At 44.1% G+C, this 24,799-nt stretch overlaps 2 protein-coding genes, 1 long non-coding RNA gene and 2 other non-coding genes across 6 annotated transcripts in view; 1 reads left to right on the top strand and 4 right to left on the bottom strand.

The window, feature by feature from the left end:
- Nucleotides 1–5,331: 5,331 nt before the first annotated feature.
- On the bottom strand, nt 5,332–5,464 carry LOC115290970. Its single transcript, XR_003908337.1, has one exon. It is a non-coding gene; the product is annotated as a small nucleolar RNA SNORA31 (small nucleolar RNA).
- A 466-nt stretch (nt 5,465–5,930) lies between these two features.
- On the bottom strand, nt 5,931–9,891 carry TPT1 (tumor protein, translationally-controlled 1). Of its 2 annotated transcripts, XR_003907651.1 has the most exons (7): nt 9,739–9,891; nt 9,397–9,470; nt 8,651–8,841; nt 8,127–8,232; nt 7,385–7,501; nt 6,294–6,466; nt 5,931–6,205 (listed from the first exon to the last, which is right to left on the bottom strand). XR_003907651.1 is itself a non-coding variant. In XM_029936716.1 (6 exons), exons 1-6 carry the CDS (start codon nt 9,764–9,766, stop codon nt 6,464–6,466), a joined length of 519 nt encoding a protein of 172 aa, XP_029792576.1. In that variant the 5' UTR covers nt 9,767–9,891; the 3' UTR covers nt 6,257–6,463. The 2 variants fall into 2 exon arrangements, 1 of the variants encoding a protein (XP_029792576.1); XM_029936716.1 differs by lacking the exon at nt 5,931–6,205 and having other exon boundaries at nt 6,257–6,466.
- On the bottom strand, nt 6,541–6,670 carry LOC115290969. Its single transcript, XR_003908336.1, has one exon. It is a non-coding gene; the product is annotated as a small nucleolar RNA SNORA31 (small nucleolar RNA).
- Nucleotides 9,320–24,799, top strand: part of SLC25A30 (solute carrier family 25 member 30) — a 79,991-nt gene continuing 64,511 nt past the window's right edge. The window contains exon 1 of the mRNA XM_029936713.1: nt 9,320–9,500. The gene's annotated coding sequence lies outside the window, so the exon portion shown is untranslated. The remainder of the gene's footprint in view (nt 9,501–24,799) is intronic.
- LOC115289482 lies at nt 12,589–19,037 on the bottom strand. Its single transcript, XR_003907652.1, has 3 exons — nt 18,811–19,037; nt 13,321–13,398; nt 12,589–12,984 (listed from the first exon to the last, which is right to left on the bottom strand). It is a non-coding gene; the product is annotated as an uncharacterized LOC115289482 (long non-coding RNA).

A 24,799-nucleotide genomic window follows, 5' to 3' on the forward strand; every position in this document is an offset into this window, starting at 1 on the left:
TTTATAATAAGACAAATATTTGATCTCTGTCCCTGTTTCTGGTAGAGGTCCTAAAACCTTTGGGATTTCATGTGATAAGGGCAGTAAAAATCTTTTGTTTTGAGGTCACTCCTGGAAAGCACCTAAGGTTGGAGGCAGATTGCCACTGGACCCAACAGTGTGATTGAAGGGTTAAAAATTTCAATTTTACCCCATCTCTTCCCGGGCAGGGAGTTGGGGGGAGGGGGGCCTGGAGATGGAGTCCAATCACGAATGGCCAATGATTTAATCCATCATACCTAGATATTGAAGCCTCCATAAAAATTCAAAAGGACAGGGTTCTGAGAGCTTCTGGGTTAGGAACGTATCTATATGCCAGGAGTGTGACACACTGACATGGTCTCCCTGGAGAGAGCATCAGCTCCCACAGTAAGGAGTCAGTCCTGCAGGACTGTCCTCTCCTCCCTCTTCAGATGGTGTGCTCCTAGAAATTGGGGGTTCCCCTGCCCCTTCAGGTTGGATTGATTTGCTAGAGCGGCTCACAGACCTCAGGAAAACACGTTGCTTACTAGCTTACTGGTTTCCCATAAAATGGTAGGACTCAGGAAGAACCAGGTGGAAGAGACACACAGGGCAGGGCATAGGGAAGGGGGTATAGAGCTTCCGTACCCTCTTCTAGCTTGTCACCGTCCACAGAGAGCCATCTTCCACAGAGAAAGTCAGAAGGTAATATCCAAACTGAAAAATCAAGAATTGTTGAAGCAAGTTATTTAGAAAGAAGAAAAAAAAACGTAAAGACAGAAAATATAAGATTCTGTCTTGGGACAGTAAAAATAGCCTGGCAAGAATGAGGTGAGGCAAGAGACTGATGTTTTTGCTTATAATCACTAAATTTGGCAGTTTAGGATGTGAAACATTCTTAAAGGCATATGCAGGTGAAACCCGGCACAGTGTGCATAGTTATCTCCTATCATTCTTTTAATCCTGTGACAAACACGCACTGAGCACCTGTGTGCTAAGTGCCGGGCACTGTTCTGAACATTCCGGATATGGCACTGAGCCTGGCTGAGGTTGGGGGTCAAGAGACGATAAGCCAGCAAGCAAGTAAAATACATAGCATGTTACATGATGAGAAGTGCCTTGGAGGGAAAAAAAAAAAAGCAAAAGGGGGCTGGGGGCTGGGGGCGTGGGCTTAAGTGGCAGAATCAGAGAAGGCCTCTCTCGATCTTGAGAACATGGCCTCTGAGCAGACGAATGGCTGAGTCACGTGGCTCTCTGGGAAAAGAACCTGCTTGGAGCAAACAGCGCTTGTAAAGGCTGCGAAGTGGAAGCCAGCCAAAATGCAGGTGTAGGAAGGGGTTGCAGATACCGGCAACCTGAGAGGTTAGAAAATATGCAGCAAAGCCACAGGATATTGGTAGGGGAAGCGAAGCATTAGTTAGGGGAGTTTTGCACAACTCTCACACCCTATAAACCTTCGGGTTTACTAACTACCTTAGAAAAGCAGGCCTCCACATTGCTCTGGGGATACTAAAACCAGATGCTCACATTCACACCCAGCCCTCCTCCTTTGTGGAACAGTTTGCACATTACTTAACCAATTTTCAAAAGCTTAGTCACTTTCGCTTTTAATAGATGCCAGCAGTTGGTGTTTACTGTCCTGCCAGTATGATGGCAATCACCAGGGGTGGTGACACCCAGCCCGTGTTCCACTTGACAAAAGCCATCAATGTGTGTTGCCCCCATGTTAATATGATGGAGGACACTTAGGAGGGATGGGGAGAAACACCGAGCTTATACTTAACGTCCACTTTCATACTTGCCATCTGTTGATATCCATTATCCCACCTCAATAAGGGAGTCAGAAGAGGTGTTAATGTAGTTATTTCCTTCCCTTAATTGCCGATTCCTGCCTCCACTGCAGGATGAATATTAGTTTGGACATTTGACTCACAAGACAAATTGGCAGTTCTTGAGGGAGGCTTCCAAATTCATGTACTTAAGTAAATTATGTGTATAGCTGTTTTGAATACATGTCCACAAAATACCAACTTTCTCTGTGATCTATGGGAGCTCTACTAGCTGCTTAGGCAATGGCAGATTTGTTACTCTGGGTAGAGTCATCTTGCAATCCTGAGCTCTAGGTGAGGCCATGTGCAAGCAGCACTTGAAAATAAACTAGAACTTATCTGCCATCTTTATACATGACATGAAGAAAATTACCAAGTACAAGACTAGATTTCCGGTGTCACACTTGGAAACTCAGGACTGAAGGTCTAGTATAGCTCTAACTAGTGGGAAGTACTAGTCTTGGCTAGCCAACTGTGGTCTCTGTCCTCTCCCACAGAGGACCCCTCAAGTGAGTCATCTGTCTGAATTCTCATTTTTCCATGTCACATTGGGATGCATTAATGCAAAAGCACTCCATAAGGTCCACCCCCCCCCCCGCCCTCTACCCCCCCCCCCAATCTCCATGTTTTCTGCCTTACTTCTAGCTCAGAAGAGTACTATGCACAGAAACAAAGGGAGTTGTCAAGTTATCCTGGAGGGGGTGGAGGAGAGGCATCAGTAATTGAAGGAATCCGTGAACAAGTAATTACTTTGGAAAGAATCTTCCCCTAGGCTCCAAGTTGACATTTCTCACTCAATTGAATAGATTCCTGCTAATACCACATCCACTTGAGATCACATGGCCCAGGGTAGGGAGGAATCTTGTATGCCTATTTTCCAGGCTCTTGTATGAAACCACGTGTAACAGCACAAATCCACAATCTACTAGCTCTTAAAAAATGAACTAGAATATTCCAGTAGTTAAAAACATGCCCCACAATAGTAATGAAAAAAAAAAAAGAAAGAAAAGGAAAAAAAAGAAAAAGAGAAAGAAAAGAAAAAGGAAAAAACAGCTTTGGACTGCCAACAAGCACGAGCCTTGCAGTCAGGTACAGCCCTGCTGCACTCAGGAATGAATCTGGAGAGTTCAGTGGGATAAATATAGCAGCCGCATTAGGATTTATATCTGCAAACTCCAAGCTTAAAGAACCTACCTTAGGGAGTCGGGATGTCTTAAAAAAAGAAAAGAAAAAAGAACCTACCTTATTGCGCTGGCTATCACAGCAGTTAACTATTTCAACAGAGGGTGCGCAGCACTTTTTTTTTTTTTAAAAAAGACTTTATTTTTAGTTAATCTCTACACCCAGTGTGGGGCTTGAACCATGCTCTACCAACTGAGCCACCAGGCGCCCCAGCACCTTTTTCTTTAGTTGTTTTATGGTAAATAGTCAGATTTTGCCTGTGGAATGATGGAATATTAAGTTACCCAAAGAACTAAATATCCAAAGTTAACTCATGTTTATGCAGAATCAAAAGAAGTGATTTTCATGTATGATCCATAGCCCCAGAGAATCATAAATCTGCCCCAAAACATCAGGTTGGGCTCTCGGTCCTATGAGCAGCCTCTGGAAACAGGTACCCGTTGCCACAAAGCTAGAACGGTTTTGAAGGAATAAGGTTGTGGCCCACCAGGGGGCTGTTGTGCTTCATCATAGAAAAATGAGTGGTCACTGAGGTGTGATCGCTCTCTCCTAATTCATGTAAGTTCCACTGTAACGAATATTCTGGCTGCCAGCCAAGGTGGCTCAGCCCCATGCACATATGCTCAGAATTTTAGGATACTTTTGCATCAATGTCTTCGAGTTGGTTGATTGTCATCAATTTAGTCTGTAGTTATTGGTTAATCCCCAAGTTCAGATAATAGAACTTAGATCAATGCAAGTTCTATTTTAAGAAAAAGTCTATTGACTCAATGGAGCCATTCACACACACCTGATAAGCAGATGAACAGGCAATAAAAAACATGTAGTCGATCCTTCAACACAGGGGTTAGAGGCACCAGCCCCCCTGTAAAAAATCTACACATTTGACCCCCAAATAGCAATATGCTGCCTGTGGTTGTTCTTTTGAGTCCGTTTCTACCAGGCTTTCTTCCCCTACTATTCAAACCAAACATTTGTCAAGTTCACCTTCATGGTCCTCATCTTGACTAGTTTTGCCAACAGGTAACCTTGAAACACTGTCCACTGGACTTCCAGACCACTCCTGTGGTTTTCCTATCTCTGGGACCAGCTCCTTCTGAATCACCTTTGCCAGTATCCCAAGCTGTGTGCTGGAGGGTAGAATCTATCCTAAGTGACCTCAGGGTCTGGCATCAAAGGTCATGCAGAGATTTTCTCCGACCTCTAAATCCTTAGACCTCCCCTTTCTCTTCCTGCATAAAATATTCACATGATTACCCAACTCATTAGGTCAGATCTCGCTGCCCTTCTGCTCAAAGCCTGCCTGTGGCCTTCCTACAGGATTTGGTTTCTTCATTTCCTGGGTACCCACTTCTATGCCTTAACTTTTTCCTTTATATTGTGGGTCCAAATGGCTGCCTTATCCCCAGAACATGGCAAACACACTCCATTTCAGAGTCTGCATTTGCTGTTCTTTGCTTGGAATGTTCTGCCCCCAGATATCCAGTCTACTTCCTTGCTCTCAGGTTCCTATGAAAATCACATTACAGAGGCCTTCCCTGACACTATTAAACTCCTTTTTCAGTTTTCCTCCATACATGTAACAACGTCTAGGGCTTAAAGGACACTAGGAACATGTTATCAGTCTTATCATTGAAGGATGTAAAACAGGCCTAATCAGACCCTAACTAGACATACTGAAAAAATAAGCATTCCTAGGTTTCAGTGACCTAGATTCTTCACTTCCTATAAAGCCTCTGCACTGCTAATCCTATTCTTGCTTCCCATGGCTAGTTAGCATACTAAGTCAGGTTTCATCACAGAGGATACCTCAAGACCTCTCCCAGTCAGGGGGTCATGCTCACAGCCCTGACCACTGCCTGAAAATTCCCTCTCCACTGCTTCAGAGAGGGCCAAGTGGCCTTCTAGACTGCCACTTTTCCTAGATTTTAACGTCCTGTCAGAACACTTAAAAACTGCCATCAGCCTGACAGGTTCCCAATATTGGGGTTTGCTTCTGCCAATCATCAGGGGACACTTCCAACCTTAGTGTGTCTCAGCTTCTGAGCCATGTTGTGGACTCTCAATCCTTAGGGCAAATTCCAGATAGCTAAGTCACTGGACTTGTCCTGGGTTCATGTGTCGTAAGACTAGATGAGTCACTGGCTTGCCTTCAATTTAGTTTTAACCCTTAAGCTTTTAAAAGTGGAATTCATCAAAAGGCAAGGGTCTGGGCAATCATTTTCCAACACTTCTCACATTTGAAATCCTTTGGAGTAAAACAAGGTCTTCATTGTTGACAGGGTTACTTCGAAGTCGCAGAAATTCTTTCAGGTTTTTGCCCTGTATTCCCCTATTCAATCTTAACTGCCACAACCAGACAGACAGAAAGCGCGAGGACACTTTTTCTTGCATCTCTAGCAGAAACCTTAGCAGCAGACGGGAGCTGCTCCAGGTCTGTCAAACAGATGCATTTCCAGGCCTCTAGTTCTGACACCCACGGCCCTTCGGACACAGGACACAGCAGTTGTGTTTTCCTCTGCCCGCCAGCTAGCCCACATTCCATCTACAACTTTCTCTCTTAAAACAAGGGCTGGCAAGCCTTTCTCGTGAAGGGTCACGTGGCAGCTTTAGCCATTTGTAAGCCTTAGGGTCTGTCATACTGTGCTCTTACAGTGAAGAGCCCACCGGTACTCAAGCAGATGAGCATGGCAGTGTTCAAAAAACCTGGACAAATTTACGTTTCGTAGCCCACCAGCTATTCCCTCCCAACCATTTGAAAATGTGAACCACCCCTTAAAGTCACACAAAAAGGTGGCGAGACAGGCCAGTTTGCCAACTCCATTCCAGGGAGTTTGACCCAAGCATTCCAGGAAAGGTCTAGATTTCTCTAGAATTTGGCTCTACTTGGTTTATGATAAATGAGAGACAAAACTTTGCTTCCAACTGTATTAGTCTCTTTTTATTCTTTTGGTAATCTCTTCCAGAGTTAACTACTTCCATTTGCAGGTGATGAAATGTGTAAGGAATCCACTTCAAATGTTGGCACAGCTATGAGCATGGTCTTTCCCTTTACTTGAACTCAGAAATAAGACTTTGGGTTCTTGTTTTTATATTGCAGTCGCGGAGGCAGTTCTCACGGGAGAAGTTATCTGCAGGCAGTCTGACGCGCTCTAGCAGTAGTTCTACAACCAGGCTCTAGCTCCTCCAGGCCACTACACAGGATGGATTTAAATATGTATTAAACTAAGAGGCATTCTCTCAAATGAGTTTAAATGCATTTTATTTTTTTAAACAACCTACATGACATGTTTTCTTAAAAACAATGCCTCCGCTCCAAATAAATCAAGGTCAAAGTAAATGAAGAGCTCAAGATGACGTCAGTCCCATTTGTTTAAGTCCCGGTGTCGTGTGGATGAGCAGCAGCCAGTCATGACAACAGGTGATACATCCAAAGTTAACAGCCAAATTCATTACTGTAAAAACAAGGAAGCCTGTATTAACACTTCTCTCCAATACGAAAACACTGAACATTTCTAGGCTGTAGATGTACTGTATTCCCCTATTCAATCTGGGCTGCCACAAGACAGACAGAAAGCGCAGGGATGGTTTTCCTTTCGCATCCTAGTGCAAACCAAAAGAACAACAGCTGATTGTTCAAGGTCTATCAGTGGATGCAGAACCGTCCTTACCAACGCAGAGGGAGCACATTTTCTAGAAGTCTCATTCTGAAGTCAGTCCCACTCACAACACAACCTTTTTGTTCTACCAACAAAACCCGCAGATGTTTGGGATAATCCCTAGCAAATCATCTGTACCACCCATCCTAAAACAGTTTTCTCCATTATTGCCTCTAATCTTATTTAGGGTAGCCTAAAGTTTATGTTGCCCCTAATTTATATGGAAGCCTCGGGAGAGCTAGAATAACGAATGCTTTCATTTCTGCACTGCCTCCAACAATTCCTCACATAGTAGATGTTCACTTAATTTTACTGAAGCAGTTTGCATAATGGGGCAGCAGCCAGCTCTCTATTTACTAAAAGCTAGTAATGTGGAGACTTTCATGCCACCCATATATACGTGGCAAAATATGGAGAGGGCCGTTTCTGTGGGGGAAGATCAACGCAGTGCTGTTTCTGATCTCCAGTTGAGCGTGTGAGCTATGATTTAGGCCACCTAAAGAAAAGCTCTCTATAGATAAGCTCTTAAGTGCCTTTCTGGGCCATAAAAATCTTTTACTTGTGAAACAACCCTTTTAGACCCCCAAAGTAAGAGAAACAAGATCCAGACCTACACCGTAAACCCATTCTAACTATCCCAGGGGCAGGAAACAGAGTCACACTTGAGACATATCCATTATCACATTACATTTCAACCCACTTCCTGATACTTACACATTTTTCCATTTCTAAACCATCCTTAAAGAAGATCATATATGGGGTCACACCGTCCTCGCGGTAGTCCAGCAGGGCCACCATGCCGTCCGGATTCATGTTTTCACCAATAAAGAACTAAAGAAACAAATACCCAGAATTAGACCTTTATATACAGATCATACCAAAACGAGGAGGATTTAGAACACCACAATTTAAGAAATTTTCACCAGGAGGAAAAAAAAGCTAATCAAACTTCCTGTTCACCAAATGAAAACACTAATAATAATGACCAAAGTTAAGTACAGAGCGATCTAGGAACACTTCAGGCTTTCTGGAAACTCATTCTTTCATCCCCACATATACAATTCCAAACTCTGTAAAAGTCACTGAGTTTCCCAAAGGGACAAGTTTAGGAAGAACTCTGGCAATGTCACACGGGACTTGTAAATTATAAACAAGACTGGAAGGCCACCTGGAGGAGGCTAACAAGCAATTCCAGAGAGGAAGAAATGAAAAACGTCATCTGGGAAGCAAGTAGGGAGGAGATTCTGGAACCAGAAGACAAGATTGGGAAACACAGCTGGGAGCAGAAAGGCTGCTTTCCACAGGCCAAACTACTGGAATCCAACGTAGGGAGTATTTAAACTGCTCAAAAGACCCAGGAAATAGCCACAATCACATCAAAGATTCATCAAGTAATCTGCTGCTCTGGCAGTTAAGACTGTTCGACACTTTGATACAAACATTTAAGGTATTTTACCTGGTAGTTTTTGAAATTAGCAAGGATGTGCTTGATTTGTTCTGCAGCCCCTGTCATAAAAGGTTTTACTCTTTCTGGCCTCTGTTCTTCAAGTTTGCCTTTGATTCTGCAACAATATTTTATTAACAGGTTAAAGGACAAAGTTCTCAGCAAAACAAATTTTTATTCAGTAAAGAAACCCAAACTAAAGCAACCACTGAGAAGGGCAACTGGCTGTCACTGGGCAAAATGAAGCCGGCACTATCAAGAAACTAGCAGCTCACAAGATTCAAGTTTCAAGACTGTTCACAATTTTGGGTTCCATGTTATTTCCAAACTAGGATTCAAAAAAAGCTAAAACCACACTGCAAGCTCCAGTATGCTCACACCAGTTTATTTATAGAAAAACAACTATCCCCATGAGCTCATCCACAGAAAACCGTTCAGGCCTTTCACAAACATGCCTGCTAATAAGAACCTCAAAGTGAGGGTACCCCTAAGCCGCAGGATTCCAGACGGTAGGTGGGCTGCGTCATATCACTTACGATTTCATGTAATCTTTGATGTACTTCTTGTAAGCTTCCTTCGTGAAGCTCGTTTCCTGCAAGTGATGGTTCATGACAATGTCCACACCGGTGACCACTGTGCTCTCGGTGCCTTCACCCTCAGGGCCTTCGGCGGAGGCATTGCCACCAATGAGCGAGTCATCAATGTTACCCTCTGTCCTACTGACCATCTGGCATTAAGAAAAAAATAGTTCAGTTTTCAAGTATTTTTGACCTTAGCATAAACTCATCCCAAAAATCTATGTCAGCAGTTCAGGCTTCCATAGCGTCCCTCCAAACACTCTCAGGAGTCTTGTTACAAACCACTAAAACTTCGTTACGGAGAAAAAAACTCAGGCCCCGTGACTTTCCCGAAACACCGTTAACTCAACAAGAATTCCTTGTTGACTGGAACGAGAACCCGGGTCATTTACACCCAAGTAGGAGTTCTGGTAGGATCCTAGGTTGACGAGCAAGTACGGATACAGCAAATGTTGAAGGGCTTGGGGCTCCCCAACCCGAGGCTACCTGTCCCGGACCGCCGGGGCGGAGGATGGGCGCCAAGCCGGCGGACCTATTTCCAGGCTCAGCTCCGCCTCCACTTTTCTAGAAAAACCTGAGCCCGGAAAAAGCGTCTCCTCCGCCAGGAGGCAGCGGAGAGGATTGCACAACTTCGGGCGGGGGTGCGGCGGAAACCCGAGCCTGCCCGGCCTTGCCTCCCCCGCGCCGCGGCCCGACCGACTCACCTTCCCCTCCACCTCCAAGCACAGTCCGTCCGCGATCTCCCGGATCTTGTAGATGTCGGAGAACATCTCATCATCTGCTCGGGGACACAGACCCACAGGTCACGGTGAGCTCGGAGGACTGGAACCGGCGCCATTTCCCGCGCCGGCGGGTCGCACGCGGCCCCCACCCTTCCCCGGGCGCTCGAGACCCCGACGCGTGCCCAGGCACCGACCCCTTCTCGCTCCCGGAAAGGCCGCCGGCGTCCCTTAGGCCCACGACAGCAGGGGCGACCGTCTTCCCCGCCCCCACCCTCACCCCTGTCCCCTGCGCGCGGCAGTAGGGGCAGTGCAGTCACGACTCACGGCTGATAAGGTCCCGGTAGATGATCATGACTGCGGCCGGAGAGAGACGACGGCGGCGCTAGCTTAGCAGGAGCCGGGAGCTCTGAGCGAGCGCGGAGCAGCCGGAGCGGCACTCGGGGGGAGGGGGGAGCGGGCGGAAAAGGCCGACTCAGCCGCTCCCCAACCTCATATAGAGGGCACGTCCCCCTACGTCATCGCTCGCGGCGCCTCCGGAAGCGCCGCAAGCGGTGACGTGACACGCAGAGCGCGCTGGGGGTGGAGCCGAGGCGCGAGCCGGGGAGGAGAGTCGAGCATCCGGGGACTTGTCCCTGGTACACAATGCGGCGTTCTGCCGCTCTCGCGGTGGGGGAGGGTAGCTCTGGAGAGGGGAGGAAGGGGCTCCCCAAACGGGGAGAGTGCAGAAAGTGGGGCCTAGGGCCCTGCCCCTACCTACCCTGCCGGGCTGTCCTGGGAGGTGGGGCGTAGATGAAATCTCTTCAAGCTTCCGCCCTGTGCCTCTACCCGCGCAGCTCCCGCCCCTTCCTGGGAACCTAAAAGTCAAGTGTAGTCGAGTAGTTCGCGTTGACTGACGATTGGGGCCGGAGGAGACCACGAGGATGAGGACAGAGGGCGGGTTTTTGGCCTCTCTCCGAGTTCTCGGAAGGCCTCGGGGAACTTTTTAGCATTTGGCCCAGGCGCTGCCTTAGTTGGAGGTTTCGGACGCCTTCGTGGGGCAGGACTGAGTCCGGGTAGTGGGGTACAGGTCTTGTCGCCAGCCCTCGGATCCGTCGTGGGGGGCTGGACGGTCTGTGGAAGGGAAGGACGGTGTCGTAGCATTTCGTATGATGGGGGTTTCCCATCTCCCAGTTGGGTTCCGTGTTCGAAAGCTTGCTCCAGGCTGACTGCTGGAGAACTTTCCCTTTTTGTTTTGCACTAGGTCTTGAATTTTGTCCTCGGTTTGTTTTAAAAAAAGGACATATTGCCACTTTAAGATGACGTCGAAATTCTATCCTAGATGCCAGAGAGTTAAATATAGGGAGTTCCCCACCTCAAATGTTATTTGGATTTTAGACCCAATTATTAGGTGTAAAGCAAAATAAACTCTCTAGGAAACTATCATTTTTTGTGTGAAACCTGAGAGCTTGTTTGATTCCACAGGTATTTTATGTTCTACGGGGTCCCTAGCACCAGGTTTTGCACGGACGTCCCAATTAAAAACAAAACCACCCCTCTCCTTACAGAAGTTTTTGTACTAGTAAATCAAATAATCAGGCTATTATAATACATTAACTCCCCCGTCCCCCAATCCAGTAATAAAGCATTCTGCACCGGAAGAGAGAGCAACTCTTGGCAAAGAGCAGAGCACAGGACAGTGAGTTGAGATGATGGAGGAATCAAGAGGGAAAAGAGCCAGGAAACTGTATCCTCCCAGAAATGCAGTCCGGGGCTGTCCTGGGCAGCCCAGAAGACCCTGGGTAACTGGGAGGAAACCAAAAAATGGAATGAAAGCTATTTGAAAACAAATGGACATCTGACAGATGGTCTCTGGGGGATCTTTCAAACCTCTGAATTATTTCTGGGATGTTAGGAGTGGAACATATCCCCGACATAGCTTAAATTATTTCCCTCAGCTTTAACATTTTAAGTTATTTAGAAATATTCCTATTTACTGATATAGTACCCCTACTGCTCCCTCCATTCCTCTCTAGTTATATGTTTAATTTAAAGCATTTTTTACGAGTCTTATAAAAGCCACAGGGAAAGAATACTGAAGTTGAAGGACTTAGGTTGAAATCTTGGCTTTATCTGTTATTAGTCCTGCAACCTTGGGAAAGCCAGGTTCCCTAAGACTAAGCATAAGACAAAGCACTAAGAATTTTTTGTGAGTTAAAAGGTTTGGGGGCGGTCAGGGGTGGCTCAGTTGGTTAAGCCTCCGACTTTGGTGCAGGTCATTATCTCACAGTTTGTGAGTTCAAGCCTCACTTCCAACTCTGTGCTGACAGCTTAGAGCCTGGAACACACTTTGGATTCTGTGTGCCCCCCTCATTTCTCTGCCCCTCCCCTGCTTACACTCTGTCTCTCACGCTCTCAAAAATAAATATTTAAAAATTAAAAAATAAGATTTGGAGAATATTAAATAAGGCAGTGACAAGAGCCTGGTGTCCTCAATAGGTTGTCAATAAATATTGGTTGAGTTTGGACGCATAATTTTCCCCAAATTCTATTACTTTACAAAATATCCTTGACACTATTCCATTAACCCTCTAATTATGTTATTTGGAAATATTTTTAGGGAATATTTAGTTGTATTAAAGATGTTCTTTTCTTTAATCAACGCTAATTGCAGATCACCAAAAGAATTCAACTTGTGTCATGAGATTTGTAACTCAGGTTAATGTTTGATAGCTCATGGTAATTCAGAGACTAAAAAGCCTTAAAAAAAATCTTAGGCAAATCTGATTTGAAATTTAGGATATTTTGTAAACTCCATCCTGTCGACTGAAAAACGCTGTGCTGTACCTTGAAAATACCTGCTTAGAACACCCGTGATATAAATAGGGAAAATTACTCACTAATTACAAGCCACTGACAAATTGGAAGGATTTGGACTTTGTCTAGCTAGTTAGCTTTTTTTTTTTTAATTTTTTAATGTTTTATTTTATTATTAAGACAGAGAGAGAAGCAGAGAATGAGCGGGAGAGGGTTAGAGAGAGAGGAAGATAGAATCTGAAGCAGGCTCTGATAGCTCAGCCTGATGTGGGGCTCGAACCCACAAGCCGCGAGACTGTGACCTGAGCCAAAGTCAGCCGCTTAACCGGCTGAGCCACCCAGGCGCCCCTAGCTAGTTAGCTTTTACTTTGGCATCACTTGAAAATTTTTATAATCTTTTACTTCTTACAGTGATTTATTCAGGGACTTATAACAAAAATCTAAGATGGTCCTAAATTTTACAGCTGAATAGGACTTGGTATCTCTTGCAATTAAAGAGGTCTCAAAAACAATGTCTTCTGGCCTTTTCACACAAGTCCTCACATGAGAAAAGCACCTCATGAGAGTTCACCCATTTTATCAGCTCAGGATTGACTACAATAGCTTCAACATAAGGGGTTGTTTGTTCTCTCATATAAAAGAAATGCAGGGAAATGCAGTCCCAACTGATGTGGTGGCTTCGTGGGCATGAGGGGCCTAGGATCCTCCTTTCTTCTCCACCACCTGCATGGTCTACAATAGGTGCTGGAACTCCAACCATCACATCTGCCCTGCAGGCTGTAAGAAAAGGGGAGGACGAAAGAGCTATATTCCAGCTGTGTGTTTCCCTTCTAAGGAGCTATTCCGGAAGTCCTGAAAGAGGATTGCCTCTGCCTCCATTTTGACCTCAAGCCTTCTAGTTGGATTCTTTCTAGCTTGTCTCTTGGCTCTGATGGAAGATCTTGACTGAGGGCAAAGCATCCCCAACGGGAATCAAAACTACCCCTCAAGCAATGAGGGACCGCCCTGATCCCACCCTGACACCACCCATGATTGACTCCAAAGCAGTGATGGATTTGACCTTCACTGCTCACCTGCCTTTACCCACCCACCTTTGCCCCACATTTTCCTTACATGAACCTGGAAGCATTTTCAGCACTTGGGAGATAGTCTCTGACATCCTAGTCCTCCATCTTCCTCCTGTTGGCCTCACTGAAATAAATTATTTGCTGTTTCACTGCCACTCATCTCTCTGCCCTTGGATTTTGTCAGCAGTGAGTGGCCTAATCTGGTCTGTTTGGGACCCCCTAGAGCCAGGGGCCCTTGCACCCCTGTGCCCTGGCCACAATCCCATGGAACAATTACATGTATGCATCTAGTTGCAGTGAGGGCTGCAAACTGTAGTCTTCCCAGCTCATGGACACTGGCCCATTGCCACCTAAATAAAATCAGGATTTTTAAGGAAGAATATAGGTAGCTAGTAATCCTTTCTGTACTCAGAGTACAAAGGGTCTGGTTCTCAGCTTAGCGGTGTTCACGTTACTCGCTGGGGGTCAAGTTCAGGGAAATTTATATTTATAAATTTATATTGAAATTTATATTCTTGCAAAACAAGAATACCATTAAAGTAGAATGAGAAATTCCTAGCTGGTTATATGTAGTGTAGAAAGTCATCAAGTTACAGAAAAAGAATTTGCTTAATAGGGAATTAGGCAGGGAGGTAGGAATGCAGTTTATGATTGTGACAGAAAGTAATTTAGGAATAAGCCAGCTGGACTATTCCTGGTGCGTAGTCCGAGCCCCTTCATTCTGAGATCTGGTAATGAATTCTCTTGCTCCTTTTACCTAGAGTCTTCATACTCTGCTAACAAACCTTTACTTGAGTCAAGTTACAAGGCAAAATTTTTCCTTTAGAGCAGAGCTGTTCAAAAGAGTTTACTTTGGTAATGGGAATGTTCTGTATCGTCTCCGTCTAATACAGTAGCCAATAGGTCACAAGTGGCTATAGAGTACCTGAAATGTGGCTAGTGTGGCACTGGAACTGAGTATTTACTTCTTTTTTTTTAATGTTTAATTTATTTTTGATACAGAGAGAGACAGAGCATGAGAGGGGAGGGACAGAGAGAGAGGGAGACACAGAATTGGAAGCAGGCTCCAGGTTCCTAGCTTATCAGCACAGAGCCCGATGCGGGGCTCGAACCCAGGAATGTGAGATCATGACCTGAGTCAGAGGCCTAACCGACTGAGCCACCCAGGAGCCCCTGAGTATTTACTTCTATTTACTTGTAATTAAATGTAAATATACATGGCTAGTAACTTTATTGGACAGCAGAACCCTATAATGTAAGCTCTATGAATGGGAGACTTTGTTTTGGTAATTGCTGTACCTCAGGAGTTTGATTTTAGGTTTATTTATTTTGAGAGAGATACCCCTCTGCATGGGGGAGGGGCAGAGAGAGGGGGAGAGAGAGAATCCCAAGCAGGCTCCGCATCATTAGAGCAGAGCTGCATGTGGGGCTGGATTCCATAAACCTTGAGATCGTGCCCCTCGCTGAGATCAGGAGCCGGTGCCTAACCTACTGAGCCACCCCGCGCACCCCCCACCCCCGCCTCATCGTTGTTGACAAATGAATGCATGAAATTAAGTTTTCTTCAATTCTCAATTAAATTAAGTCGAATCCATCTCAATTAATAGGATTCAGCATATATTCAACACCTGGTATACCAGTACTTTTCAAACTGAGAGCTGAAAAACAATTTAGAGACTAGTGACCAACTTAATTAAAAATGAAACAATAGAAAAGAAAATAGAATCACTCATAGTAAAGGTGAATATTGTTTCACAAAACTTTTGTTTTAGATTTACACATGTATATATCTACTGGATCCTAGCATAGGATGTTTTTCGTCATGTGGATCTAGGTCAAAAAGGTTTGAAAGCCATTGACTTAGGGAAATTTTCTCTTCAGATATATTTCCTGGCAGCATCAACTGGACAGATTCAGTGGATGATTTTTTTTGAATGTGCCCCCAAATTTTGTCAATATCTACTTTTGACTCTCTAGTCCTTTTAGACAAGGTTCATGTTTTTTGTCACTAAGTAACCTTATCTGATGTTAATGTTCTGTGAGATTGCTTATGCTCAACAGGGTATCTAGGCCAGGCTGAGAGACGGGTTCCCTTTCTCTTATGTGAAACCAAGCAACATAACTAATACAGTTCCTGTAATGGCTTTGATAAATGTCAAATGATCATTAGAATCTAAGGTATTTGTGGGCTTAAGCTTCTGACTCGATATTGGCTCAGGTCATGATCTCTTCAGTTTGTGGGATTGAGCCCAGTACTCATCCCAACAAGTGCCCTCCTAATGCCCGTCACCCAGCCAGCCCATCTCCCACCCACCTCCCCAGTGTGTCCTCTATTATTAACAGTCCCTTGTAGTTTGTTTCCATATACTTTATTTTAAATTATAGATCCAAAACATTGAAAAATATAGACACAAACATTTAAAAAATATTTAGATACCCACTAACCACAATAAATAACTGCTAACATTTTTCATATTTGCTTCAAGTTTTTGTTATTGCTTTTAAGGTTTATTTATTTTGAGAGAGAGACGGGGTAGGGGCAGAGAAAGAGGGAGAGAGAGAATCCCAAACAGCCTCTGCACTGACAGAGCAGAGCCCCATGCAGGCACGCAAACTGTGAGATCATCCCTGAGCCGAAATCAAGAGTGGGATGCTCAACCAACTGAGTCACCCAGGTGCCCCAAGTCTCTTTCTTTCTTTCTTTCTTTAGTGAATGAAAAAATATGAGAGATCATATTGAGGTCTACTTTATCCTCCTTTCTGGACATTCAGAGGCCCATCCACCCTCTCTACAGACACCTGCTCTGGGACCCACACAAACCATGTCTGCATCCCAGTACAGAAGAGAGGAGCAGAAGTTGGAGGGCAGGCACCGGCAGCCATACCTATCACCTCTTCTATCTTACTTACTGCTGGAGCCTCATCAAAGGGCCGTTAGCTCCAAGGTGTCTGGGAAATCTATTCGGGGGGCAGATGGACTTGTCACAGCTGTGTCAGTACTTCTATGCTCTGGGGGACGCGGGAAGAGAAAAACCACAGAACTGAGTAAGAAGAAAATTTAGTGGCTGTGCTATGAAGTAGCAGCTGAATTTAGCCTCAGTTTCTCCATCTTGCCTGTGGAATTATTACTGGATGTAGAAATACTTCATCGTCATGAATGAATGAATGAATGAATGAATGAATGAATGAACATATGAATAAGTAAATATTACAGTTATTTCCCTATTTATTTAAAAATTTTTTTTAATGTTTTATTAATTTTTGATACAGGAGAGACAGCATGACAGGGGGAAGGTCAGAGAGAGAAGGAGACACAGAACCGGAAGCAGGCTCCAGGCTCTGAGCTAGCTGTCAGCACAGAGCCTGACGCGGGGCTCGAACCCACAAACGTGAGATCTGACCTGAGCCGAAGTCGGAGGCTTAACCAACTGAGCCACCCAGGCGCCCCATTTCCCTATTTATTTTGATGTCTCTTCCACATTATGAACCTGTTGGCTGGCTTACTCTTCTTTCCTACATGACCTCTCCTTTCCTGCTGTACCTTGTCTGTCTGCCTACCATTCCCCATAACAGTCCTGGAAATTAGCTCATAGTAGGAACTGAATACAATTTCAGAATATCAAAGAAAATTTAGAGCTTGAAATATAAAGTCTGAAGATAATAAAATATTTGTTATGAAAACAAAGCAAATAGAGTAATGTAGAAAGTATCTCTATTCCCTTTTTTTTAGGAGTATTTATTTATTTTGAGAGAGAGATAGAGTGAGTGAGAAAGGGGCAGAGAGAGAAAGAGAGAATCCCAAGTAGGCTCCACACTGTCAGCCCAGAGCCCAACACGGGGCTCAAAGCCACAAACCATGAGATCATAACCTGAGTTGAAATCAGGCGTTGGATGCTTAACTGACTGAGCCACCCAGGCACCTCCTTAGGAAAAGAATGTACATCTGTTTGTCTCTATATAAAAATACTTCAGAAATTTCATAAATTATTAAACGTGATTACTGTGGGAATAGTGATTGGAGTTAATGTGGAGAAAGGAATTAAAAAGATTTTTAGTTTTAGTGTTATAACCAGCAATACTCTGTGGAGGCAGAATTTAATTGGTCTAATTCATCTTTGAAATTTATCACACAGTTGAGGACAAACAGGGAAGAAAACAATAGCAGACTTACTCATTTAGCTGTTAGTATGGCAACAGTTATTTTTCAGGCCTGCCCTAGCAGAGGTTGCTGGAATGTTAACTATGGCAAAGGAAGTAATTTTATTTTAGGTCTCATAGGGCACACTCATGCATGGTAACTTATTACTGCTTTTAGAGCAAAGTTTTAATTCTGTTTGAAACATCAGATATATAAACATTTGTCCCAAAGTGTAAGAACTAAAATTATAGAAATGGATATAAAGGAGCATCTGGGTGGCGCAGTCAGTTAAGCATCTGACTTGGCTCAGGGCACGATCTCCCAGTTTGTGAGTTTGAGCCCCACGTTGGGCTCTGTGCTGACAGCTCGGAGCCTGGAGCTTGTTCAGATCCTCTGTCTCGCTCTCTCTCTGCCCCTTCTTGCTCACGCTTTGTCTCTCTCTCAAAAATAAATAAACATTAAAAAACTAAAAAAAAAGAAATGGATATAGAAATATATATCATGTAAATATAAGATATATTTAAATTATAGAAACTGAAATATAGAAATATAATGTGAAATAGAATTGTAAAAATAAAATATAGGGATATCTGGGTAGCTCAGATGGTCAGATATCCGGCCTTTGATTTCAGCTCAGGTCACGATCCCAGGATCTGAAATCAACCCCCATGTCAGGCTCTGTGCCGAGTATGGAGTCTGCTTGAGATTCTCTCTCTCTCCCCTTCTGCCCCCTCCCCTGCTTGCCCTCCCTCTCTCTCTCTCTCTCAAGTTACAATAATAATAATATACAATAATAATAATAATAAATATAACATGTATATTCCTATACATATCCTATATACAATATACATGTATTTATTGAATATATATGAACATGAAAATGTAATTTTTTTATTGGCCAACTTTTGCTTCACCCGGTATTGTATATCTTTTAGTATAGGGATGTACTGGTATATTTATACTATATATAAATGGTAGTATACCATTTTCAATAACTGTCCCAGTATCACAAGAATTCGATTTGAAACAAATATCCGTTTCTTTTTTTTTTAAGGTTTTATTTAAGTAATCTCTACATCCAATGTGGGGCTCAAATTCACAAGATCAAAAGGCACATGCTCTTCTGACTGAGCCAGCCAGGTGCCCCAGAAACAAATATTTCTCTGCTGATAAGGAAATATACTTCCAAATGAGCTTGCTCTCCACAGTCCTGTGAAGGTGCCTAGGGAAAATGGACTGTGTTTGCTTTCACTCTCATGCCTAACACTTCTGACACCAGATTCCCCACGTGGCAAGGCGATGCTCCAACCCCAGCTGGATGTCCTACACTGCAGTCCAATTCTGAGACTAAGGACTCAGATCCCACAGGTTAAGGCTCTGCCCAACAGCACTACTAACCACTCCTTCGGGTGCCAGTTGCAAGTGGTAGGTCTGCAGCGTACCCACAACTTCTGTCTGACTTGGCTGTAGATTGGAGGTTTGCACCGCCCTTCCTCAGGTTTAATCATTTCCTGGAACAGCTCAGAGAACCCAGGAAAACTGTTCACTTACTGTTGCTGGTTTATTATAAAGGTTTCAAATGAACAGTCAGGTGAAGATCTGGAAGGGCCCCAGGTGCAGGTGCTTCATCTCTGTGGACTTGGGGTGTGTCGCTCCCCCAGCGCGTCATAAAGGCATTCACTTACTCTGAAGCTCTCAAACCCTGGTGCTTCATCATGTAGGCGTGATAGATTATGAACTCAATCTCCACCCATCCTGTCCTTCCTGGGGGATGAGATGTGGGGCTGATAGTTCCCTGGTAATCACAGCTTGGTCTTTCTGGTGGTCAACTCTCATCCTGAAGCTATCCAGGAACCCACCAAGAGTTGCCTCATCAGCCCAGAGGACACTCCTATCACCCAGGAAATTCTAAGGAATTTAGGAGCTCTGTGCCCGATGCTCCTTTTATTCAAGAAATTACAAAGATCCTAAGAGCTCTGTGTTGGGTCCAGGACAAAGACTATTTGAATGAAAGATTTTCCTAGAACCTCTGTTTACAAGGATTTTAGGAGCTCTGTGTCAGGAACCCGAGACAAATATATAGATATAGATATGTGTATGTGTATTTCCTATTATTTCACAGAAGGATATCATCATTTGCATTCAAAGACTCATCATCATCTTATTTAGTACTTTACAATTTACAAAGGGCTTTTGTGTACATCACTACCTGCATAACAGCCACGTGAGGGAGATAGACCAGTTCATTGTTTTCTTCACCTTGTGTATGAGAGAATGAGGCACAGAGAGGTTAAGTGACTTACCAAGGTCACAAAGCTAGAAGATGAAAGACTGTGGCTCCAGGACCCGTTATGGACTCTATGATCAATGAATGCATTTCCCTGGATCACATGATGCCTTCAGGGGAAAAGAGACACACCAAAGACCCAGAAAGTTGGCTGGAGCCAGCAGCTTCCATCCACACTGGTAAGAGCACTAGTTTCAAAGTTAGAAGAACTGGGTTCAAATTCTGATTTTGCAACTTATAACTGCATGACTTTTGGCAAGTCAGTTAAACTCTCTGAGCCTGGGCTTGCTCAGAGAATAATTTTCAATGGACAGAGTTGTGAATATTAAACAGGAAAAGACCATAACGTTCATAACGTTCATGATGATATATTTCACAATATTTTTCATGATATATTTTCCTTTTAGTTATCATTTTTAGTTCAAAAGGATTTGAACTTATTTAAGTAATTCAAATTGTTTAACTTTAATGTCAAGAAAGATGTGAGACCTCTATGAGTTCAGAGTGCAGTGAACTTGAGGCACATCATAGCTGCTCAAGAAATTCTTTTGGAATGAGTCAGGATTTCAGCCAAGTCCTCTCACATCAGCTGTTACCAGTGCAGGACTCTTACGTCTTTTTAAGGACATTACTAAGGATTACAACATACATTTCCAAAAAGGCAATATACTGGAGAGCACTTTGCAGAAGATGAAGTTATGTATAAGGAACTAGGAATAATTCATTGTAGTAGTGTGTGGCTAATTACAGGATCCCTGGCTGAAGTGGCCTTCAGTTGGACACCTGTGGTCGTTGACCAAACGCAGTGTCACTGGGGATAGTGGCCCGTACCCTGGTTCTCATCCCTGGCGGTGCCTTAGAATCACTGGGAAAACTTTTGCAAAGTCCCGATGCTCAGGCCATACTCCCAATCAATGGAATTAGGTAGGAGCCCGGGGGGTGGCAAACAGGCAACAGAAAGATTTAAATCTCTCCAGGTAATGCCAGTATGCAGCCAAGGTTTGAGAATCTGTCTTAGGGAGTTTCACAAGAAAAGAATTTGTCAAAACAGTAGTCAAGAGGAGCATTTTGATAGATTTTGAACATTTTGTTTAATCTCTACACACAATGTGGGCACAAACTCGGGACCCTGAGATCAAGAATTTCGTGCTCTACCAACTGAGCCAGGCAGCTGCCTTGCACTGTGACACTTTTAAAAGTGCAGGTGCCTGACAAAGGAAGCCAGAAAGAGAAAACAGCCAAGTTGTCCTCTGGCGTGCTGTCCGTAGGCCGACAGAACTGTGATCATCCTGACCCCTCTTACACTTGCACAACAGGCAAGTTTTGGAAGGCGAGCCAGCTGTGGGAGGGCTGAAGGATGGGAGAGATATTGCTGAACATGCCTCATTTCTCTCTCTTCTCGCTGTCTCTGAAAAAGAAGCTACTCTCTGAACAAATTAAAGGTGTACTTTGGCTCAGATTATCTTCTCCATAGGCTTTCCATGGCCACCATGTTTAAAATTGCAATCTCTTTTCTCCCCGTGGAAATCCCTATTCAGCACCAACGTACTATTTCTTTTACTTATTAGTTTGTCTTCTGTAAGCGCCAGAGAGGTAGAAATTGTCCTTTAGGTCACAGATGAGTCCCCAGTGCCTGGAACAGTGGGTCGTAGATAGTCCGTCAGAAATTGTTAAATGAATGCACTCGAGACAGAGACAAACAATAGTTTGAGCACCATCTCCCAGCATAGTAGTCTCAGAGGTAGTCCGCCTGTGATCACATTTTCTGAATTCCTTTATGACCTGCCACTTCAGTCTCTGGTAGCGACAGTGACTGAAAAGTAAAGATGGCAGACTGGCAGCTACTGGCTGAAAGAGGCTGTTTGGATAAGTTAACACAGAAAATTGCTCTTCCCTCGAGGTAGGAAATGCGGCTCTTAAGACATAATGTTAAGTGAGAAAAAGCAAGTTGTAGAACAGCATAACGTATACAGCATACAGTCTCTTTAACACGGAGACACACGTAATAAAAGCAGTGTATAGCTATAGATATGTGTATACATCTGCAAAAACATAGACAACAGTCTGGAAGGTCGGGCATCAACCTTGTAAGAGCAGCAAACCTTGGGCAGCAATGGGGCAGAGGAAGACGATGGTGGAGGCGAACTTTAGTGCAAATTGTAACGCTTACCTTGTAATTTATCCCTATGATGCTTCACATACAATTTCACATTTATTTATAAAATTCTTTTCTTCACAGATACCTAACATTGTATCATAGTAACACAACGTGTAGGGGAAGTATTTCTATCATGCATAAACAATGTGTAAGGAAAATGCTCTAAAAAAATAAGGAGTACATTACATCTGAGAAAAGCTGAGGGAGTTCTATCTCTAAACTGTGTGGCTGGGAAGCAGAGAGCTTTCTGATCTCTTAATGAGCTCAGGATGTGTGTGCATGTGCATGGGTGTGATCTAGCATGATTTTGATCCAAAAAACAGACCCATAAATAATTTTGCTAGAAATGGCAGCCAGTACTTGCAAGGGATGGGCGAAGCCTGCCATCAGGCTGCAGGAGGGAGATAGCTTATCTTCTGCTTTCCACTCTTGGAAGTGCAGAGCACACTGGGCTGGGAACTAGAGAGAATATAATTTGGAGGGTATATTAATTTATTTTCTTTACACTTTGCCTTGCTTGAAAATTTATTGGTGGCAGCTTATGAAATTCTATGTAACACAAAGCACCTTCAAAAAGTAAAGAGGCAGGGGCATCCTGGGTGCCTTAGTTGGTTAAGTGTCCAACTCTTGGTTTTGTCTCAGGTCATGATCTCGTAGTTGGTGACTTTGAGCCCCGTGTCGGTTTCTGTGCTGACAGTGTGGAGCCTGTGTGGGATTTGCTGTCTGTCCCTCTCTCTCTGCCCCTCCTCTCTCTCTCTCATTCTCTCTGGCTCTCTATCTCTCTTAAAAATAAATAACTAAGCATGGAAAAAAAAAAAGTAATGAGATGGGGCACCTGGGTGGCTCAGTTGGCTAGGTGTCTGACTACAGCTCAGCTCATGATCTTGAGGGGTCCGTGGTTTCGAGTCCCGCGTCGGGGACTTGAGCTCTGTCTCTGTCTCCCAAAACCGAATAAACACTAAAAAAATATTTAAAGTGAGGCAATAAATGCGAACTGAAAACGAGAATAATAAAATGAAGAAGGGTGTGGGGACCTGGGTTGCTCAGTCAGTTAAGCATCCGACTCTTGATTTTAGCTCAAATGATGATCTCACAGTTTGTGAGGTCAGGCTCCATGCTGACAGAGCAGAGCCTGCTTGGGATCTCTCTCTCTCTCTCTCTCTCTCTCTCTCTCTCTCTCAAAATAAATAAATAAACTTAAAAAAAAAAAAAGATGAAGCCAGGGGTGAGGATGGTGTCAGATTGGATGTGTCAAGTCCTACACAGTCATTAGAGGCAGGCCCTGAATTTGGTCTGGAGATTTTAGCAACTGAAGAGAAGGGAGAATATCATTAGTTCTAAGATCTGCTATCATGTTTATGCCAAAAAAAATCATGTTTCCTAGGAATTTTATTTTTTAGTGTCTGATAATGAGACACACAAGCCCTCATCAGCAAATACTCCTACAGTAAACTCAGGAACGGACTCCCTGTGGCTTATTTTGCGTGACCTCCTTCAGTGTGAGCCTGATCTTCTAATTCGACTCAGGAAAACTAATTCCAGTAGTAGGCAGAACGAAGGAATCTGCATCCCAGCTTTCTGAGGCCTGGACTGAGCCAAAGATAAAATTATTCCCTGATCGGGAATGGACAGAATGCTCTTCAAGCAATCTAGCACAAGCATTGTCTCCGTGACACAGTGTCTGGTGGGCGCCCCTGGCCCCATGAAATCCAGATAAGGTGGGCACATCCTTTCCAAGGGAATCCAAAACCCTCTCCGAGGACTCTGTCCATGTTTATATTACTTGGCCACTGACAATACTCGGGAAGGAAGGTAGTGCACCATCACAGCAATGCAGCTTCTGAGTGACCTCTGCGTGTCTCTGTTCTTGTCTCTTGTTCTTAAAGTACCCTAGGCCAGCCTGCACGGCCCCTCAGCCCCCACATGCTCTCTGGCAGCTCTCTCTTCTCTCCCTTCCAGGACCTGCTCCTCACCTTCTGAGTCAGGAAAGAAAAATTTGCAAATCCCTTTTGTTTTCTCAGACGGAGGAAGCTTAACCAGCTCTTTTTTTCTTACCTTCAAGGTCTCTCACTTCTGTCACAAGGTGATTAGTTATTTTCCCAAAGGCGGTTCTTTCCCAAAAGTGAAAAAAATTTAATTAGCACCTGAACTTTGGGTGAGAATTGAGTAGTATTCATTTTTTATTCATTCATTCAGCACATGCATATGGAATAATTAATATGTGCCAGGCGCGCTACCAACCCTATATGTCTGACGGGAACAGGACACAGTCCTTGCCCGGAAGGAAAGTGGACCGGGCGTGGGGTCAGCATGCAGATTGTGTAGTAAGTCTCCCCCAGGGGAAGGGCGTGGGTGCTGCCATAGTACCTAACTCAGAAGAGCCAATCAGGACATTCCATTCCCTTTAAGGGTATCAAAAGTTTCTGAAGATGATACCCAAAGCAAACTTTTAATAACCGTCTCTTAGCAGTGACCTAGAATTGCTAATACTTCCCTCCGTGACCCTGCTGGGATCTTTGAGGGGCACAGCCAGGGTGGCCTCCTGCCTCATTCTTGTGTAATGGGTATGGAGTTTCGGTTTGGGATGATGAAGAGTTCTGGAGATGGATGGTGGTGATGGCTGCAAAACGATGTGGACGTTCTCAAATACCGCTGTATTATACAACAGAAAATGGTGGGGCGCCTGGGTGGCTCGGTCCGTTAAGCAGCTGGCTTCGGCTCAGGTCAGATCTCACGGTTTGTGGGCTCGAGCCCCGCGTCGGGCTCTGTGCTGACAGCTCAGAGCCTGGAACCTGCTTCAGATTCTGTGTCTCCCTCTCTCTCTCTGACCCTCCCCTGCTCACGCTCTGTGTCTCTCAAAAATAAATAAAAATGTTAAAAAATTTTTTTTAAATTTTTTAAATGTTTTTATTTATTTTTGATACAAAGAGAGACAGAGCATG

Source organism: Suricata suricatta, chromosome 4 (assembly GCF_006229205.1).
Source record: "Suricata suricatta isolate VVHF042 chromosome 4, meerkat_22Aug2017_6uvM2_HiC, whole genome shotgun sequence".
Taxonomy (NCBI): Eukaryota; Metazoa; Chordata; class Mammalia; order Carnivora; family Herpestidae; genus Suricata; species Suricata suricatta.